This window comes from Cornus florida, unplaced genomic scaffold (assembly GCF_030987335.1).
Source record: "Cornus florida cultivar Cherokee Brave unplaced genomic scaffold, ASM3098733v1 CherokeeBrave_3.0.0_Hap2_Chr09, whole genome shotgun sequence".
Lineage (NCBI taxonomy): Eukaryota > Viridiplantae > Streptophyta > Magnoliopsida > Cornales > Cornaceae > Cornus > Cornus florida.
The window spans coordinates 2,367,585-2,384,503 of NW_026775579.1; the positions used below are offsets into that span (position 1 = coordinate 2,367,585).

Consider the following 16,919-nt stretch of genomic DNA (forward strand, 5'->3'; position numbering starts at 1 on the left):
AGTGCTTGAGTACTGGTTTGTAAAATTAGCTCGATAGGTTCATTTCAAGTCTATAAATCCATCACCTTGCCCCAGATCGTGTAGCAACGGTCCTAGTTAATTCTAGGTTATGTTATATCGTGATTTTGCATCCATAAATGTATTATAAACAAGTAAAAATCAAGATTCCAATTAACCTAAATCCAACATCTCTTTTACATACACATACATACAACCACATATATACAACCCGATTCATTTCATGCTTTTAACCCTACGTCTAAGTGATTTAAGCATACGATTGAATTCTAAGATTCTGGTACCTAAGGGGTGAGATTTATGGGTTCTAAGAGGAGAAGTAGAAAAAGAACTTGTTTGAAGTTTTCGGAACAAAAACTAACGCCGCAAGCTCTGGTCCTCTCTTCCAACTCTGGCAGCCTACTTGATCGCCGGTGTCGTCCTCCTTTGGTCCAACCTTTTTTTGCTCGGCCTTAGCTTCTTCTTCTCTTCCTCCTTCCTCTTTCTTTCTCTCTTGGTAACTCCTTCTCTCTCATTCCCAGATGCCTCCTCTCTCTTTTTCTCTAATGTCTCAAAATCCCTCTCTTGCACATCTTATAATATATATATATATATATATATATATATATATATATATATATATATATACACACATTTACAACCTTGGGCCCTAAGTCCCATTAGCCTCTTAAGGCTATTCTCCTTAGCCAAATACCAAATCCATTGGCCCAAAATCCCAAATCCAATCCACATAAACATAAATAAATAAATAAATCAATTAAAACAAAGAATAATTGCACAATTAGTACACATAAGCACACACTCAACCATTCTTATACAACAACCAAATAATTCATACAAATCAAATAACACAATCATGCTAAACCATCAAATACTAAAAAACACAAATTAACTAGAAACAAGCCAAATAATAAATCAATCATTCAAACATTCAATTAAAATCAAATAAATCATTTAAATTAAATTAAAAACAACTAATCATTTAAATCAAATTAAAAGTAATTAATTTAATTAAATAAATTTTTTTTTTTCAAAATATAGGGGTATTACAGAGCATGTTGTACAATTTATTTTGTGGATGAAACACGTGTTATCTTTGTTACCATATATCATCATGTTTTTATGCTTATGGTTATATTTCTCGCATGATTGATATTTTTGTCTCTTTTCTTGTTAATTCTCTCTTATTATTTATTTTCCTTCTTTATTGAGCTTTATTTATCAATTTGTAACAAAAAATGGGAGAAATGTGTATATATGTTGAGGAGGAAATATATTGATACATGTTATTAATATTTTTTTATTAAGATTTCACAAATAGTTTTGTTTGAGCATTGTGCATGTTTACAAGTTGTTTTCATTGAAGACATGTTCTGCTACCTTGATGAAGCTTCTATGATCAAAGTTTCGTTATTTTTTTATTTTTTATTTTTGACAATACTGTAATTTTTCTTTTCTGCTTGGATAGATTACAATTTATTTTTAGGATTTTGTCACGAAATTGCTAAAGGGGGAGGAGAAAGTATTAAATACCCCAGGGGTATGGTACCCTGAGACAATGGCAGCCCTTGTGAGATATAAATTTTTTAATTAGCAAATTTCGGTGTCAAAACAAGTTTGATCGACGTGTAATTTTATTGTTTAATTTTGAGTTTCGAGTTTAGAAGCGGAATTGAAGTATTGGGAATATGTCAACATACTCTGAATCAATGAAAACGATATATTAGAATAGGTAAGTGTGTGATGACACATATTCTTGATCTTTGGTAAGATTTTAGGGTTAGGCACTTAGGTAAATATTTTCAACAATATTTCTTCACAAAATGCACTACCAAAGTTGGACTGGTTACCAATTTTCCCAAGTGGTCCAAGTTCCCTGAAACAAAAGGTTTTGAATTTGTAAAAGTTGGACTAATTGCACTTTTTTCCAACTGGTCCAAGTTCCCTGAAACCAAATTAGAAATTATTTTTCTACTCCAACTTGGTTTTCTTTTTTATCAAAATTTTGGAGACTTTTATGCACGAATTTAACTTGTGTTCCAAGTATGATTAGGTCTTCTAAACTCTATATAAACTCTCCTTTTCTCCTAAATTTTTAAGGGCTTGAAGATTATTATTATTATTTTTCTAATTGAGAGAATTGTTTGAGAGTATTTTTCTATAAAAAATCACCTTTATTGTTCTGTATATTTTTATATATTTGAGAGCACACACTATTACACTTGAGTGATCTTAGGGTAATGTTCTTTATCTGATCGGAGTACGAATCATTGAAGATCCATTGATACCGTTCAAAAAAATCAGTCTATTATTCTTCATCAAAATTAGATTTGAAGAAAATGAGGGTGCGATCACACTTTAAAGGAGTCAAAAGCATTCGCGGAGTGTTGTTGATCTACCAGCAATCTTTCTACAAGGTTCAAGGAGTAAGCCCAACGTAGTGAGTTGTTGGACAGGGGAGTCGCAAACCTATGGACGTTCAACGAGTTGAGTTTTGGTAGAGTGAAAGAGTGTGAGCCTGTGTCAAACTCTAGTGTCCTTTGCTTCAAAATAGTAGATCGTTTCACTCGAGACTGTGAAAGTCTCCCAAGTTTTCATCCCGGTTGATTGGATTTCTTCCAACTAGGGTTTCCATGCACAAAAATCCAGTGTCATCTCTCAAACTTTATTTTTGCTTTGTGGGTTGATATTTTATTTTTATTTCGATAAATTTAAATTAATTAAAAATTGTATAAAGGAGCAAGTAAAACCTATTCACCCCCTTTAGGTTATTTTTTATATCGAACTTTCAAATCCATTCTACATTGCGCAACTCACACAAATAAGTTCTGTAATTGAAATTTGGATAGTGAATTAACAATTAGTACAATGAGCAAAAACCAAAATTCTCTTTCAGTTTCTTGTTCTTAATTAAAAAAAAAAAAAAAGTGAATTCAAATTCTAAATTAAATTCTCTATTTCAAGATCATTTTTTTTTATTTTTAAAAAGTGAAAAATGTTTAAAAATAGAGAAAGGGGTCTACAGTATATTGCTATAGATACAGATGTAGATTATTATTTTTTTGTGTAGGACTTGTAAATTTTTAAATATGTAGGACTTATGCAGTCAATTAGTACTTAGAGGAGCATAGGCGCTATTATTCACAAATGTGTGTTGTGCAATTAAATCCAAATTCTGAATGGACAAATAAGACTCTCAAAGGCCAAGAACGAGTGACAGCCTCACCTTCTACGTGGAACAAGACAAGCCTTTCGACAAAGCCAAGTATTCTACGCCCCACTGCGGCCTTTAGTAATTAGTATCACCCTGACCCGACTTTTCGAACTATCAAATCATGGAAAATGCAAATTCAAGTTCATATCTCGATTAATTTACTCACAATGTTCCTTCTCAAGGTAATACACATTCCTACTGTTTCCTTTTCTTTTCTGGGTTTTCTTTAATTTTCTCAATTTCTTATGTTTCTGTTCTGTTTCTTGATTTTTAATATTCCCCTTTTCTCTGAAATTTATAGACATGGAGATCAACGGCTTTTGGTCTGTATGGTTACTTGAATTTCACTAAATCTGGTTTTATGTAAGTCCAATTCAGTGAATATATATACGTAAATATGTGTATGAATACAAGTATTGTATTGGAAATTGGAAGTTCTCTTATTTTGTTGCGGTTTGGTCATGAAAATGTTATAAGGGTACTTTATTTATCAATTTTTTGGCATTCTTAGAATCCTCTGATATAAAATTCAAGGTATGTGTTAGGGCGGTTGTATATTATACTTGGAGTTCTTTTTATTAGGACCAATGTCATTTTGAAACTTTTGAATAATTGGTAACAAGCTTTGAAAAATTAATCTAACTAACTAGACAACAACAAAGATATATTAGATGAGCAAAGGGGAAATTCTATCATTACTGATAAATATGAAGCATGAAGCAATAAAATAAACATCATAATATAATACACAAAATAATATATTGGAAGGAAAGAAATCACTTGGATAAATAAGAGGCATGCTATGCTCTGTTCTAAAATTCAACAGTGGTCTTCTTTGGGCGTCCAAAGAAGCACAAGGTGGTGTTGAGTTCTCCCAAAAATATGTAAACTAGTGACACAGTAACAAAATTCAAGAGAAAGTACACCAATAAATGGAAGATGCCTCTTTTTACAGGGTTTAAAAAATGTAGCTGTTAAATACTTATCAAAAAAAAAATGTAGCTGTTAAATGTGTTGTAAATACAAGAATAAAACAAAATAAAAAGAGGCCAGTAAAAACACTATTAAATCATGTTAAGTTCAATTAAAATCAAAATAAATAAAAGTTATATATATATATATATATGTTGCCCAAGTAATGACTCTAGAGGGGGGAGGAGTCTTAGCGAACAATGGCCAATTTTTTATTTCAATTAATATGCAAGTACTAAGCTAATTTTCTCAGCAGTTGTTCAATAAAGCAAACAGAGTTTTAAGCCTTAATTAATAACATTTATCAAGTGATTATTCATGCTAAACTTTAAGCAATAAATATAAGAGATAGAGAGATTGCAAACAAGTACTCAGCAATTTTAGCGAGGTTCAGAAACTCCTACTCCTTGGCTCAAGACCCCTCTTGAGACTTCCCAATCTACTATGGCTCCTCCTTGCGGGTGGAGAGCAAACCTTTTACAAGAATCACCTCCTTGCTTCAAATTGCTAAGAGAACCACCTTCTCTTAGTCTTCCTTGGGCCACACTAGCCCTTACAAAGTTTGAAGAAGAGAAATGCAGTACAAGATAATCTCTCACAGATTAGTAGTACAAATTTCAGCTCACTCTAGAGTATGTATGAATAGATTGAAGCTCAATACTCTATTGATGATATAAGATGTATGAATGTTGGTTGGATGACCTTTTGATTTCAGAAATATGTATCTCAAATGTTCCACACTATTTCTTTAGACAACAACTCATTATATAGAGTTTCAGATTTGTCTGATACATATTATAGCTGTTGGGCACACAGTTCAAGGTAAAATAGCCGTTCAAATTTGAATCCGCGCTAAGTCGGTTGACCGAAATGAATCACCAGTTTGTTTCGGTCGTCCAAAATAACCTGAGGCTGTCTTGCATTTTTTTACTTCGGTCGGCCAAAATGAATTAGGCTTTTATTTCGGTCGTCCGAAATAGCCCGAGGCCTTGTTGCAGCTATACTTCGGTCGTCTGAAATGGCATTTCGGTCGACCGGTTGTGACTTTAGTTTTAGCTTAGCTACTGCCCAAATCGGTCGTCCGATTCAAATTGTATTTCCATTTCGGTCGGCCGAAATGTAATTTCACCTTTAAGAAACCTGTTCTAATTTATAGATGATGTTTATTCTTTATGTTTCTTGATTATGATGTAAGTGATTTAATGTATGACCTTAGATATATGAGCTTCAAAATGTTCATACATACTTTGACAAAGGTTCCTATTCACTCACCACCTTAGCTACCCCTTTTTCATTAGTATTTGCATGATCGTTTGATTGCTAGGATGATCTTGATAGCTTCTGATTTAGACATGATGTCTTTAGTATTTCCTTCATGATCCTTCTGTGTTGTGGTGCAACTTTTCATCTGTGCATTTCATGATATGCCTTGATGGATGCTAAGAGCTGTGATTTAACTCAAAGTAGATATTAGTACACATAGAACATTGTTAATGAATTGTAATCATCAAAAGTCTTAGATTCAAGGTGAACAATCTCCCCCTTTTTGATAATGACAATACATTGATGAGTTCATAAAAGAAGAGTGTTTACTGAACAAAATTTCTCCCCCTTTCAATATGCATAGTTTTGAAAATAGGTTCAAACAGTGTATTATATGTCTCCCCCTGTCAATGTGCTTCTGTCTTGATATTATAGACAACGTTAAGAGTTTCAAGGCACAAAACATATTTACTTTGAATTTTCATACAATGATTGCAGATATATAACAAAATGGATTCAAAGCATTTATATATAAAGATCCAATAATTTAGCAATATTCAAACAAGATCATATAACTTTAAGTTCAAAATTTATCACTAACTACTACATTCTTCTCCCCCTTTGTCATCAATCAAAAAGGTGGGGTAGATGCACATTAAGGAATAAGTCAAAAGTAAGGGAGTCCGGTAGCTCGTAGATCAATAATATTGCGCTTCGACTTCATTAGCCACTTCTTCAAGCCGTTCTCGCAGAGCTAGAATATGTTCCTTGTTTTCTTTACCAATAGCAATTTGCTCTTTAGAAAGAGCAATGCTTTCCAACATAAGCTCATGGAGAGAGCTTTCGTCTGATGGAGGAGCTTGATAATCATTGGTTTCATTGTGTTCAGCTTCGTCTGCTTCCACCTCTTCTTCTACTTCTGCAGCTGCAGCATCTACCTTTGCATTTTCTTCTTGTTGCTCTGCTATAGCTACAATCTCTTGGCCCACATTTGCTGGATCACCAAATTTAGGGTCATACCAAGTATTGTTTTCAGATTTTTTGAGACCCATTCGGCCAAGCAGATCTGCGTCAACCCTATAGAGATTAGTTAGCTCTTTTTCATCCTCTCCTGCTATCCGTGCCTTGTTGGCTTTGAATATCATAGTAAGAGCCATGGCATAGAATAAATGAGTTTTCTTCTTCTTGGCACAATCTTGCATGTGATGAAAGATGAGATAGGCTAGATCAAACTTCTTGTCGTTTAGTACGCACCAGATTAAGAAGGCTTCCATAAAAGACACATCCGAGCGTCCACCGGATTCAGGAAGTATGGTGTGCATAATAACATGGTAAATGAGTCCAGCTTCCACGGTTAACTGACTTGCAACTATCTTATCAGTATTGTCGGTAGGAAATTAGCTCATTTGCTGAACCACTTGGTGCTTGTCAAACCCTTCTCCATTATACCAATCATAGGCAGTGTAATATGTGATATCTCCTCGAGGCATTTTAAGAATGCGGCGTATTTCAGCTAAGGTGATAGTAATATTGGTGCCTACAACGAAGGAAAGTAAAGTATTTTCCCATTGCACCCTCTGGAGATGGGTATAAAACAGTTTTACAAGCTTGGGGTAAAAAGGAACATTGAGGGACACAAATCCACCTAAACCAATAGCATCAAATAGTGAGTAAGTGTTTATAATCAATTCTTCACATTCACTCCTATTAAGAAATTTGCTATTTGCAACTGTCCTATGGAGGAATTTAGTTTCATAGATTTCTTTGAAGTGGGGTTCTTTGTAGAGACGGATGGTTGGGGCAAGATAAGGATTGGATTGCTCAGGATTGGGTGGCTCAGACCCTCCGGCATCATGGTCATGAGCAAGCTTGGTGCGTTTCTCTAATCCTCTTGCTAACCTAGAAGGATTCTTCCTAGAGGCCATGAGAAACAAAGTCAAGGGTTTTTCTAGATTTGAGGGATTAGATAGAATGGTGTAAAACAACCTCTAGTTTTAAGAAAAACTAATCACATAGAGTAGCAACCGAAGATACCAACAGAGAATATCAATGAAACAATCGATTTTGAGAAGGTGTGTTGGATCTTACCTTAAATGCGAAGAGGAGAGAGAAAGTAGTTCTGCAGTCGCTTTTCGTGAGAGAGAGAGAGGGATGGTATATGAGTTTGGAGAGAAAATGGTTCGTGAGGGCAACTTAAACCAAACATGTGCTTTTAAATCTGTGAGCCGCATAGAATCGGTCGACCGAAATGACTTCATCGGTCGGCTGGTTTGCACCCTGAAGCAAGTTGACTTGCTTATTTCGGTCGGCCGAAATATATTTTCGATCGGCTGAAATGCTTATTTCGGTCGGCCGAAGTGATGTTTCGGTCTGCCGAAATAAGTACAGAAGCAAACTCTTGAAAGATTTATCCGTTGCTATTGAATCTCGCTTTCCATGGCCATCTCGATTTCCCGTCGAAGAGTGCAAAATCTATCTTCTTGAAGTGGCTTTGTGAGAATGTCGGCCTATTGATTTTCAGTGCTAATGAATATCAAATCAATATCTCCTATTGATACGTGATCCCCTAAGAAATGATATCTAATTTCAATGTGTTTTGTTTTAGAGTGCTGAATGAGATTTTTGGATATACAAATGGCGCTGGTGTTGTCACATTTGATAGGAATTTTGTCGTAGAACAATCCAAAGCCCTCCAGCTACTGTTTGATATACAAAGTTTGTGCACAGCAGCTACATATTCAGCTTCAGCAGTGGATAATGCGACGGAATTTTGTTTCTTGCACGACCAAGACACGAGGGATTGACCTATAAAGTGACAGGCACCGCTTGTACTTTTTCTATTAACTTTACACCCGGCAAAATCCGTATAAAAAAAACCGACAAGTTCAAAGGACGTATGCCTAGGATATCATAATCCTAAGTTAATAGTGCCATTCAAATATTTGAATATACGTTTGACTGCATTTAAATGAGACTCTTTGGGACATGATTAAAATCTAGTACATACACACACACTAAACATAATGTCCGGTCTAATAGCCATTAAATATAGAAGATTTCCAATCATTCCTCTATATTTCTTAATATCAACATCTTTGCCTTTCTCATCCTTATCAAGCTTCAAGGATGGACTCATGGGAGTTTTGGCATGTTTGGCGTCTTCCAAGCCAAATTTCTTTAGCAAATCATTAGTATACTTTGATTAGCAAACAAAAATTCCATCAAGAGTTTGTTTGATTTGCAACCCTAAGAAGAAGTTGAGTTCACCCATCATGCTCATTTCAAACTCGTTTTGCATGGAGTTGGCAAACTCTTTGCTTAACAAGTCATTAGTTGATCCAAATATAATATCATCAACATAAATTTGAATGATCAACAAATTGCCATCAATGATTTTGGTAAAGAGTGTATTGTCAATTTTACCTCTACCAAAACCATTTGAAAGTAGAAACCCACTAAGTCTTTCATACCAAGCTCTAGGAGCTTGTTTCAAACCATATAATACTTTAAACAATTTATAAACATGGTTTGGACTTTCATAGCTTTCAAAGCCCGGTGGTGGTTCTACATACACTTCTTCATCTATAAAACCATTTAAGAAAGCATTCTTTACATCCTTTTGAAATAATTTGAAATTTTTGTGAGATGCAAATGCAAGCAACATTCTTATAGCCTCAAGTCTAGCAACAGGAGCAAAAGTCTCTTCATAATCAATGCCTTCTTCTTGGTTATAGCCTTTTGCAACAAGTCTAGCCTTGTTCCTTACAATAATTCCCGATTCATCATTTTTGTTCCTAAAAACCCATTTTGTGAATTGTTCTATTTTGAGGTATAGGGACAAGATGCCAAACTTTATTCCTTTGAATTGAATGAGTTCTTCTTGCATTGCCAAAAGCCAAGATTCATTATTTTCAGCCTCATGTATATTTTTAGGTTTGAATTGAGAAACAAAGGCTACAAAATTGCATACATTTCTTAATTGTAACCCTTGTACTAACACCTTTGGATGGATCACCAATAACTTGATCTATTGGATGATTATGAACTAACTTTCATTCATTTGGAGTAGTTTTATTTTGAGAGATGTCATCACTAGAATTGGTCTTTTGAGAGATATCAATAGGAGACTCATTTACATTGAGTTCATTGATACTTTTCTCAAGCTCAATAGGAGACTCATTTACATTGAGTTCATTGGTACCCTTTTCAAGTTCAATTTCTTCATCATATTCCATCATACTTTTTATAGGTGGAGTTGGGGATTCATCAAATACTACATGTATAGATTCAACCACAACCAAGGTCCTCTTATTATAGACTCTAAATGCTTTGCTTCTAGAAGAATAGCCAAGAAAAATGCCTTCATTGGATTTGGCATCAAATTTTCCTAGATTGTCTTTGTCGTTAAGAACAAAACATTTACACCCAAAAACTTTGAAATAACCTACATTAGGTTTCCTTCGTTTCATAATTCATAAGGTGTTTTGTTGAGAATTTTTCTAATGACAACTCTATTTATGACATAGCATGAGGTATTAACGGCTTTGGCCCGTAGAGATCTAGGTGATTTATGCTCATTTAGCATGGTTCTAGCCATCTCTTGAAGAGACCTATTCTTTCTTTCAACAACTCCATTTTGTTGAGGAGTCCTACGTGCCGAAAGATTGTGATTATAGCCATTTTCGTCACAAAATCTTTCTACGTCTTGATTATCAAACTCTTTACCCCTATCACTTCTAATAATCTTAATCTTACACTCCTTTTCGTTTTCGACTCTTTTACAAAATTTTGAAAGAATTGAATGAGCCTCATTTTTGCGTGCAAGAAAGAATACCCAAGTGAATCTAGAGTAGTCATCAACAATTACAAAAACATAGAGTTTTCCACCAAGACTAGCAATTTTCTCCGGCCCAAATAAATCCATATGAATTAATTCAAGTGGCTTTGAAGTCGTTATATCCTTTTTCCTTTTGAAAGAAGATTTAACTTGCTTACCTATTTAACAAGCACTACAAGGTTTGTCTTTTGAAAAATTTGTCCTTGGGAGACCTTTGACTAATTTATTTTTATACAATCTTGAGATCAAATCTATGCTAGCATGACCTAACCTTCTATGCCACAACCAACTATGTTCATTTGATGACATAAAACATTTAACATCTTGATCATGAAGTTCACCCAAAAGCAAAGTATACACATTACCACTTCTAGGGGCACAAAATATTTGAGTTCCATTCTTTTTAACGATGCATTTATCCATTTTAAAAATCACATCAAATCCTTTGTCACGTGGTTGACTAACACTAAATAAATTATGCTTTAATCCTTCAACAAGTAAAACATTATCAATGGACAAGGAGGAAGAAATACCTATGGTTCCGATGCCAATCACCTTGCCTTTAGAATTGTCACCAAATGTGACGCTTCCTCCGTTGTATGCTTTTAGAGAAGATAATTTTGAGTAGACGCCCGTCATATGTCTTGAACATCCGCTATCTAAAAACCACTTGTCTTTGAAAGATGAGGATGCCTTCAAACCATCCTACAAGAGAGATTTTCAATAATCTTCACTTGGTACACAAATTTTGTTGGGTCCGTAAGAGTTAGGTAGAGGCATGTATGTTTCTTTAGGAACCCACTTCTTTATGATTTTCAGCCTTTTCTTTGAGCAATATTGAATAAGATGACCTATTCTTTTACAATAGTTACATCTAATATTTTTGGCTTCATTTTTAACAAAATAGTTAACCAAAGACTTTCTCTTTTTCAATAGGCATACAATTTTGTCAAAAGGATCATATCCTAATCCATGTTTATGAAAAACACTTCTTTGGCTACCTAGCATAAGTTCCAGATTTTTTGTACCTTGAGTAAACCTTCCTAGACCATCAATTTGGTCTTTAGTAATTAATTTCAAGGATTCGTTTTCAGAAATAAGATCATGTGATACTGATTCTTTCAGTAAGATGCATTCCTTTTCCTTTTTCAAACAATGATTTTCATTTTAAAGAGTTTGAAGTTTGTTATCAAGGATGAACTTTTCTCTTCTTAGAGAAGCACACTTTTTGACCATTTTTCCCAGTTCATCATGTAATTCTTTAAAAACATCAAGTAGTTCATTATAAGCATCAACCAAATCATCATTAGACATATCACCTTCAGATGAAGAGTCAAGGTTAGAGTTTACCTCATCCCTATTTGCCATGAGACAGAGAATAGCCTTTTCCTCATCGCTTTCGGAACCGTTTGAGTCATCATCTTCCCAAGTGGCTTGCATTGCTCTTCTCTTTTTCTTCTCCTCTTTATAAATGAGACAATCAGCTTTGAAATGCCCTGCTTTTCCACAATGAAAACAGGTAGGGTTGTCTCGTTTGCCTTGTTCATTGGATGATTCACCCTTTTTGAATCTACCCTTGTTGAATTTCTTCCTTTGAAGAAATCTTTTGAAGGATTAAGTAATGAGAGCTAGATCATCATTTTCAATTTCGTTGCCAGCAGCTTCCTTTTCCATTTGAGAGGATTTGAGAGCAATTTCTTTCTTTCGATGATGATCTCCTTCTCTATCTTTCAGGGCGATCTCCCATGTAAGAAGAGAGCCAAGAAGTTCATCAAGCTCAAGTGTGTTGAGATTGTGAGCTTCCTTAATTGCTGTAGCTTTTGTATCCCATTTTTCAGGTAAGCTTCTTAGAATTTTCCTTGCATGATCGAATTAGTAATAGTTCTACCAAGACGCTTTAAGCCATTTATAATGTCAGTAAATCTCACAAACATTTCACTTATAGATTCATTTTCATTTATGCGAAATAGTTCATATTGATGCATAAGAATATCAATTTTAGATTCTCTAACTTGTGATGTTCCTTCATAGGTAATCTGAAGTTTATCCCAGATTTCTTTAGCTGTGGTGCATGTGGAAACTCTATTGTACTCACTAGGGCTTATAGCACAATTCAGATTTACTTTGGCTTTAGCATTTAGGGAGATGAGTTTATAATTCTCGGTGTCCCATTCTTCCTCAGTTTTAAGAACACTTTTTGTATCAACTACTTTCATTGGAACAAATGGTCCATTAACTATGACAAGCCAAATTTGATAGTCTACGGATTGAAGAAAGTCTATCATTCTATTTTTCCAATAACTATAGTTTGTTCCATCGAACCAAGGAGGTCTAGAATTGGATTGACCTTCTTGATGAAAGTGACCATTTAAGGTTGCCATGATCGTTCTCTAATACATTTAAGCCTTTTCAATAGAGATTAGGCTCTAATACCAATTGTTGCCCAAGTAATGACTGTGTGTGTGATAGAGTTGCAAACAATGGTCAATTTTTGATTTCAATTAATATGCAAGTACTAAGCTAATTTTCTCAGCAGTTGTTCAATAAAGAAAACAGAGTTTTAAGCCTCAATTAATAGCATTTATCAAGTGATTATTCATGCTGAACTTTAAGCAATAAATATAAGAGATAAAGAGAGAGATTGCAAATAAGTACTCAGCTATTTTAGCGTGGTTCGGAAACTCCTACTTCTCGGCTCAAGACCCCTCTTGAGACTTCCCAATCTACTATGGCTTCTCCTTACGGGTGGAGAGCTAACCTTTTACAAGAAGCACCTCCTTGCTTCAAATTGCTAAGAGAACCACCTTCTCTTAGTCTTCCTTAAGCCACACCAACCCTTACAAAGTTTGAAGAAGAGAAATGCAGTACAAGATAATCTCTCACAGATTAGTAGTACAAATTTCAGCTCACTCTAGAGTATGTATGAATAGATTGAAGCTTAATACTCTATTGATGATATAAGATGTATGAATGTTGGTTGGATGACCTTTTGATTTCAGAAATATGTATCTCAACTGTTCCACACTATTTCTTTAGACAACAACTCATTATATAGAGTTTCTGATGTGTCTGATACATATTATAGCTGTTGGGCACACAGTTCAGGGTATAATAGCCGTTCAAATTTGAATCCGCGCTAAGTTGGTCGATCGAAATGAATCACCAGTTTGTTTTGGTTTTCCGAAATAACCAGAGGCTGTCTTGCATTTTTTTTACTTCAGTCGGCCAAAATGAATTAGGCTTTTATTTCGGTCGTCCGAATTAGCCTGAGGCCTTGTTGCAGCTATACTTCGGTCGTCTGAAATGGCATTTCAGTCGACCGGTTGTGACTTCAGTTTTAGCTTAGCTACTGCCCAAATCGGTCGTCCGATTCAAATTGTCTTTCCATTTCGGTCGGCCGAAATGGAACTTCACCTTCAAGAAACCTGTTCTAATTTATAGATGATGTTTATTCTTTATGTTTCTTGATTATGATGTAAGTAATTTAATGTATAACCCTAGATATATGAGTTTCAAAATGTTCATACATACTTTGACAAAGGTTCCTATTCACTCACCACCTTAGCTACCCCTTTTTCATTAGTATTTGCATGATCGTTTGATTGCTAGGATGATCTTGATAGCTTCTGATTGAGACATGATGTCTTTAGTATTTCCTTCATGATCCTTCTGTGTTGTGGTGCAACTTTTCATCTGTGCTTTCATGATATGCCTTGATGGATGCTAAGAGCTGTGATTTAACTTAAAGTAGATATTAGTACGCATAGAACATCGTTAATGAATTGTAATCATCAAAAGTCTTAGATTTAAGGTCAACAATATATATATATATATATATTTTAAAAATATCACCAACAGCATCTGATGTAGAACATATGACTCAGGTAAGTACATGAAAGGTTGTGTCAGTGTAACAATGTAAATGGGTTTTGAATCTTGTTTATATGGTAAATTGTCATCACCTGTAAAATTATGGTTAAATTACATGAATTTGAAACTGTGAACCAATGTAATTTTCAAAGATAAATATTACTCCGTATTTTTTTTGCAAGGTTCAAGGGTAAAACTTTGCATCTAATGGAGTAAAATTGTTCCCGGAGTTATAATGTCAATCCATCTCTTATTTATTAATAGCTAGAAGTTCTGAATTCATAAGGAAATGATTAAACAAAGCGGTGCCATTATGCTCATAATGGGATTTGCATGAATGATAATTATGCCCCCTGTTGGGGTTAATTAACCCCCTCCAACCCACTCAACGCTCAGCTGTTGTTGAGAGTTAAATCCTTCATTCATCACATACAGTGGATGCATCATCACATCACATCAACACAAGCATATATGGAGATAACAATCATTCACATCTACACACAACACAATATTTTATATGGTTCACCAAACTTTAGGGCTACGTTCATAGAGAGATTTTCACTATTATGAATCAATGAAGAGAATATACAACCAGATGTCAAAACACTACTCACTCACTCGTCATCTCTTTTGAGGCTATATGTATACACTCGGGAATTATATATACTCTCCCCTCTCCTCACAACACTCGCCCTTAAACCCTTTACATTTTTTCTTTATTCTCTTTCTCTTTACCCAAACCCATCTCTATTTATGGAGTCTTCAAAACCCAATTTCTTGTTGGACAAGTATTCGTAACTTGCCTACAAGGAGTTACCATATCAATCTTCAACTCTAAAATAGCAGGCACAACTTCTTCCCCAAATCTTCAGCCTTTTTCCCAAGTCTTTTGGCTTCCAAAGCTGATTAAGAAACTATTTCTTGCACATATTAGGCAAGCACAACCGGTCCCACTAAAGTGTAACTGGTTCCGCTTCTTTAAACATCATTTCAACCATTCTACCCAAGTGCAAGCGGTTCTATTAAAGCGGAACCGGTTCCACTTGTCTAGAATAGAATTCACTACCAGAATTTGAGCCACAACTCTAACGTCCCCATTCTTTAGCAACAGTAGTTTTGAGCATTTGATAGATATTACAATATATTGGTATACTTAATGCAGTTTTATGTTATGGAGTTGTTAGAACTCCAATTTGTTATTTATAATTTATTCATGTGTGGTTTATGAATTTCCAGGGAGCACTCGAAAAACTTCAAACCTGAAGACATGCAAACAAAAATAGAGAGAAAGAACTGCATAGTTACAGGAGCTAATTCCGGCATTGGCTATGCTACTGCTGAGGGTCTTGCTTCACGGTGCTGTATTTATTAATTATCCCATTAGCTGTCTGTATTTTAAAGTTTAAACTTTATTATTACTATTTTCAGTCAATATTTAGTTTATGCCTGATGTTCTTACAGTGGGGCTAGTGTTTATATGGTATGCCGTAATAAGGAGAGGGGAGAAGCTGCTCTTACTAAAATTCAGTCTGTGACTGGCAACCAGAATGTTTACCTGGAGGTATTTGACTTCCCTTTTCTCTTCGTATAGCTCTTTGAGTACCTTTTAAGGGCTTTGTCTATTATCATTGGACTTTGATTAATATGGGTTTGGTTTTTATTGAGATCTTCTGATTGACAACCTGATAAATAAGCTGTAAGATATGTTCACTTGTGTTTTCATATGAAATGCTTATATAACTATGCTCACAGGTATGTGATCTTTCATCTGTCAGCGAGATCAAGTCATTTGCTTCCAGATTTTCCTCAAAGGATGTGCCAGTTCATGTCTTGGTAAATGTTTCCCCTATTTATAAATCTACCATACTATTTTCTAGATATACAAATCATGTTTACATAATTTGGGCATATATGTTTAATAATCTACCTTTTGGACTTGCACTATAACATGTTTTTTGACCTGTTTTAGTCTTCGATATTGAATGTGTAAATTATTTTCTTTACTACACTCTTTAGTTTTTTGTCCCCTAAATGTGGAAATATATTAAAATGAAAAACAATAAAGTACAAGAACAGAAGTAAGGGAATAACCTCACATTACATCCAAAGGAATGAAAAATCTCCACTTCTTAGTAAGAAGAAAATAAAACTGTACGAGATACAAAGGAGCACAAATAACTACCGCCCTGCCAAATCATCTAAGTTAAGCCCAATGATATCAAGAACCTCCCACCATGAAGCTTTTGCAACCCACTTAAGAACTCTTAGATGAATCATGATGAAGTCTATAATTTCTTTCCTTCCAAATAATCCATACTATGGTAGCAAAGTGCATCTTGAAAATGGACTTTCTTTGAGAATTACGTTGAACATGATTGGAAAACCATTGAATAAGCTACTGAAAGGATCTGATTTCACCAAGATCCCAACAAAAACCTAAGCTAAGCATTTCCAAACAGTTCTGGAATTACAAGCCCCATGCTTCCATGAATCATTCTGAATAATGGAACAAAACAAAGCATCTTTCTGAAGACCAAAATCCCTGACCACTGTGTGCCCAAACCTTTGGCTGAGAGTCAATCCATCCCACCAAGGATTTAGGAACACTTTAATAGAATTGCAGTCACCAATTCTATAGGTGAGATTATTTCTCATAACTTTCTAACTTCCAACATGTGTCTCCATTAAAGGGATTGTGTTTGCAGAGGAATGCAATTTCAAAATGAAGAAGATGTTAAACTTTAA

General features: G+C 34.7%; 1 protein-coding gene across 2 annotated transcripts in view; it reads left to right on the plus strand.

The window, feature by feature from the left end:
- The first annotated feature begins 3,237 nt into the window (after positions 1-3,237).
- Positions 3,238-16,919, plus strand: part of LOC132273440 (uncharacterized) — a 44,918-nt gene continuing 31,236 nt past the window's right edge. The window contains exons 1-5 of one of the 2 annotated variants that reach the window (XM_059774399.1): positions 3,238-3,414; positions 3,534-3,595; positions 15,411-15,530; positions 15,636-15,735; positions 15,927-16,007. In XM_059774399.1, coding sequence (XP_059630382.1) covers positions 3,361-3,414; positions 3,534-3,595; positions 15,411-15,530; positions 15,636-15,735; positions 15,927-16,007 — 417 coding nt within the window. In that variant the 5' untranslated portion in view covers positions 3,238-3,360. Of the gene's footprint in view, positions 3,415-3,533; positions 3,596-11,999; positions 12,143-15,410; positions 15,531-15,635; positions 15,736-15,926; positions 16,008-16,919 lie in introns of those variants that run through there. The other variant, XM_059774398.1, reaches the window with a different exon arrangement.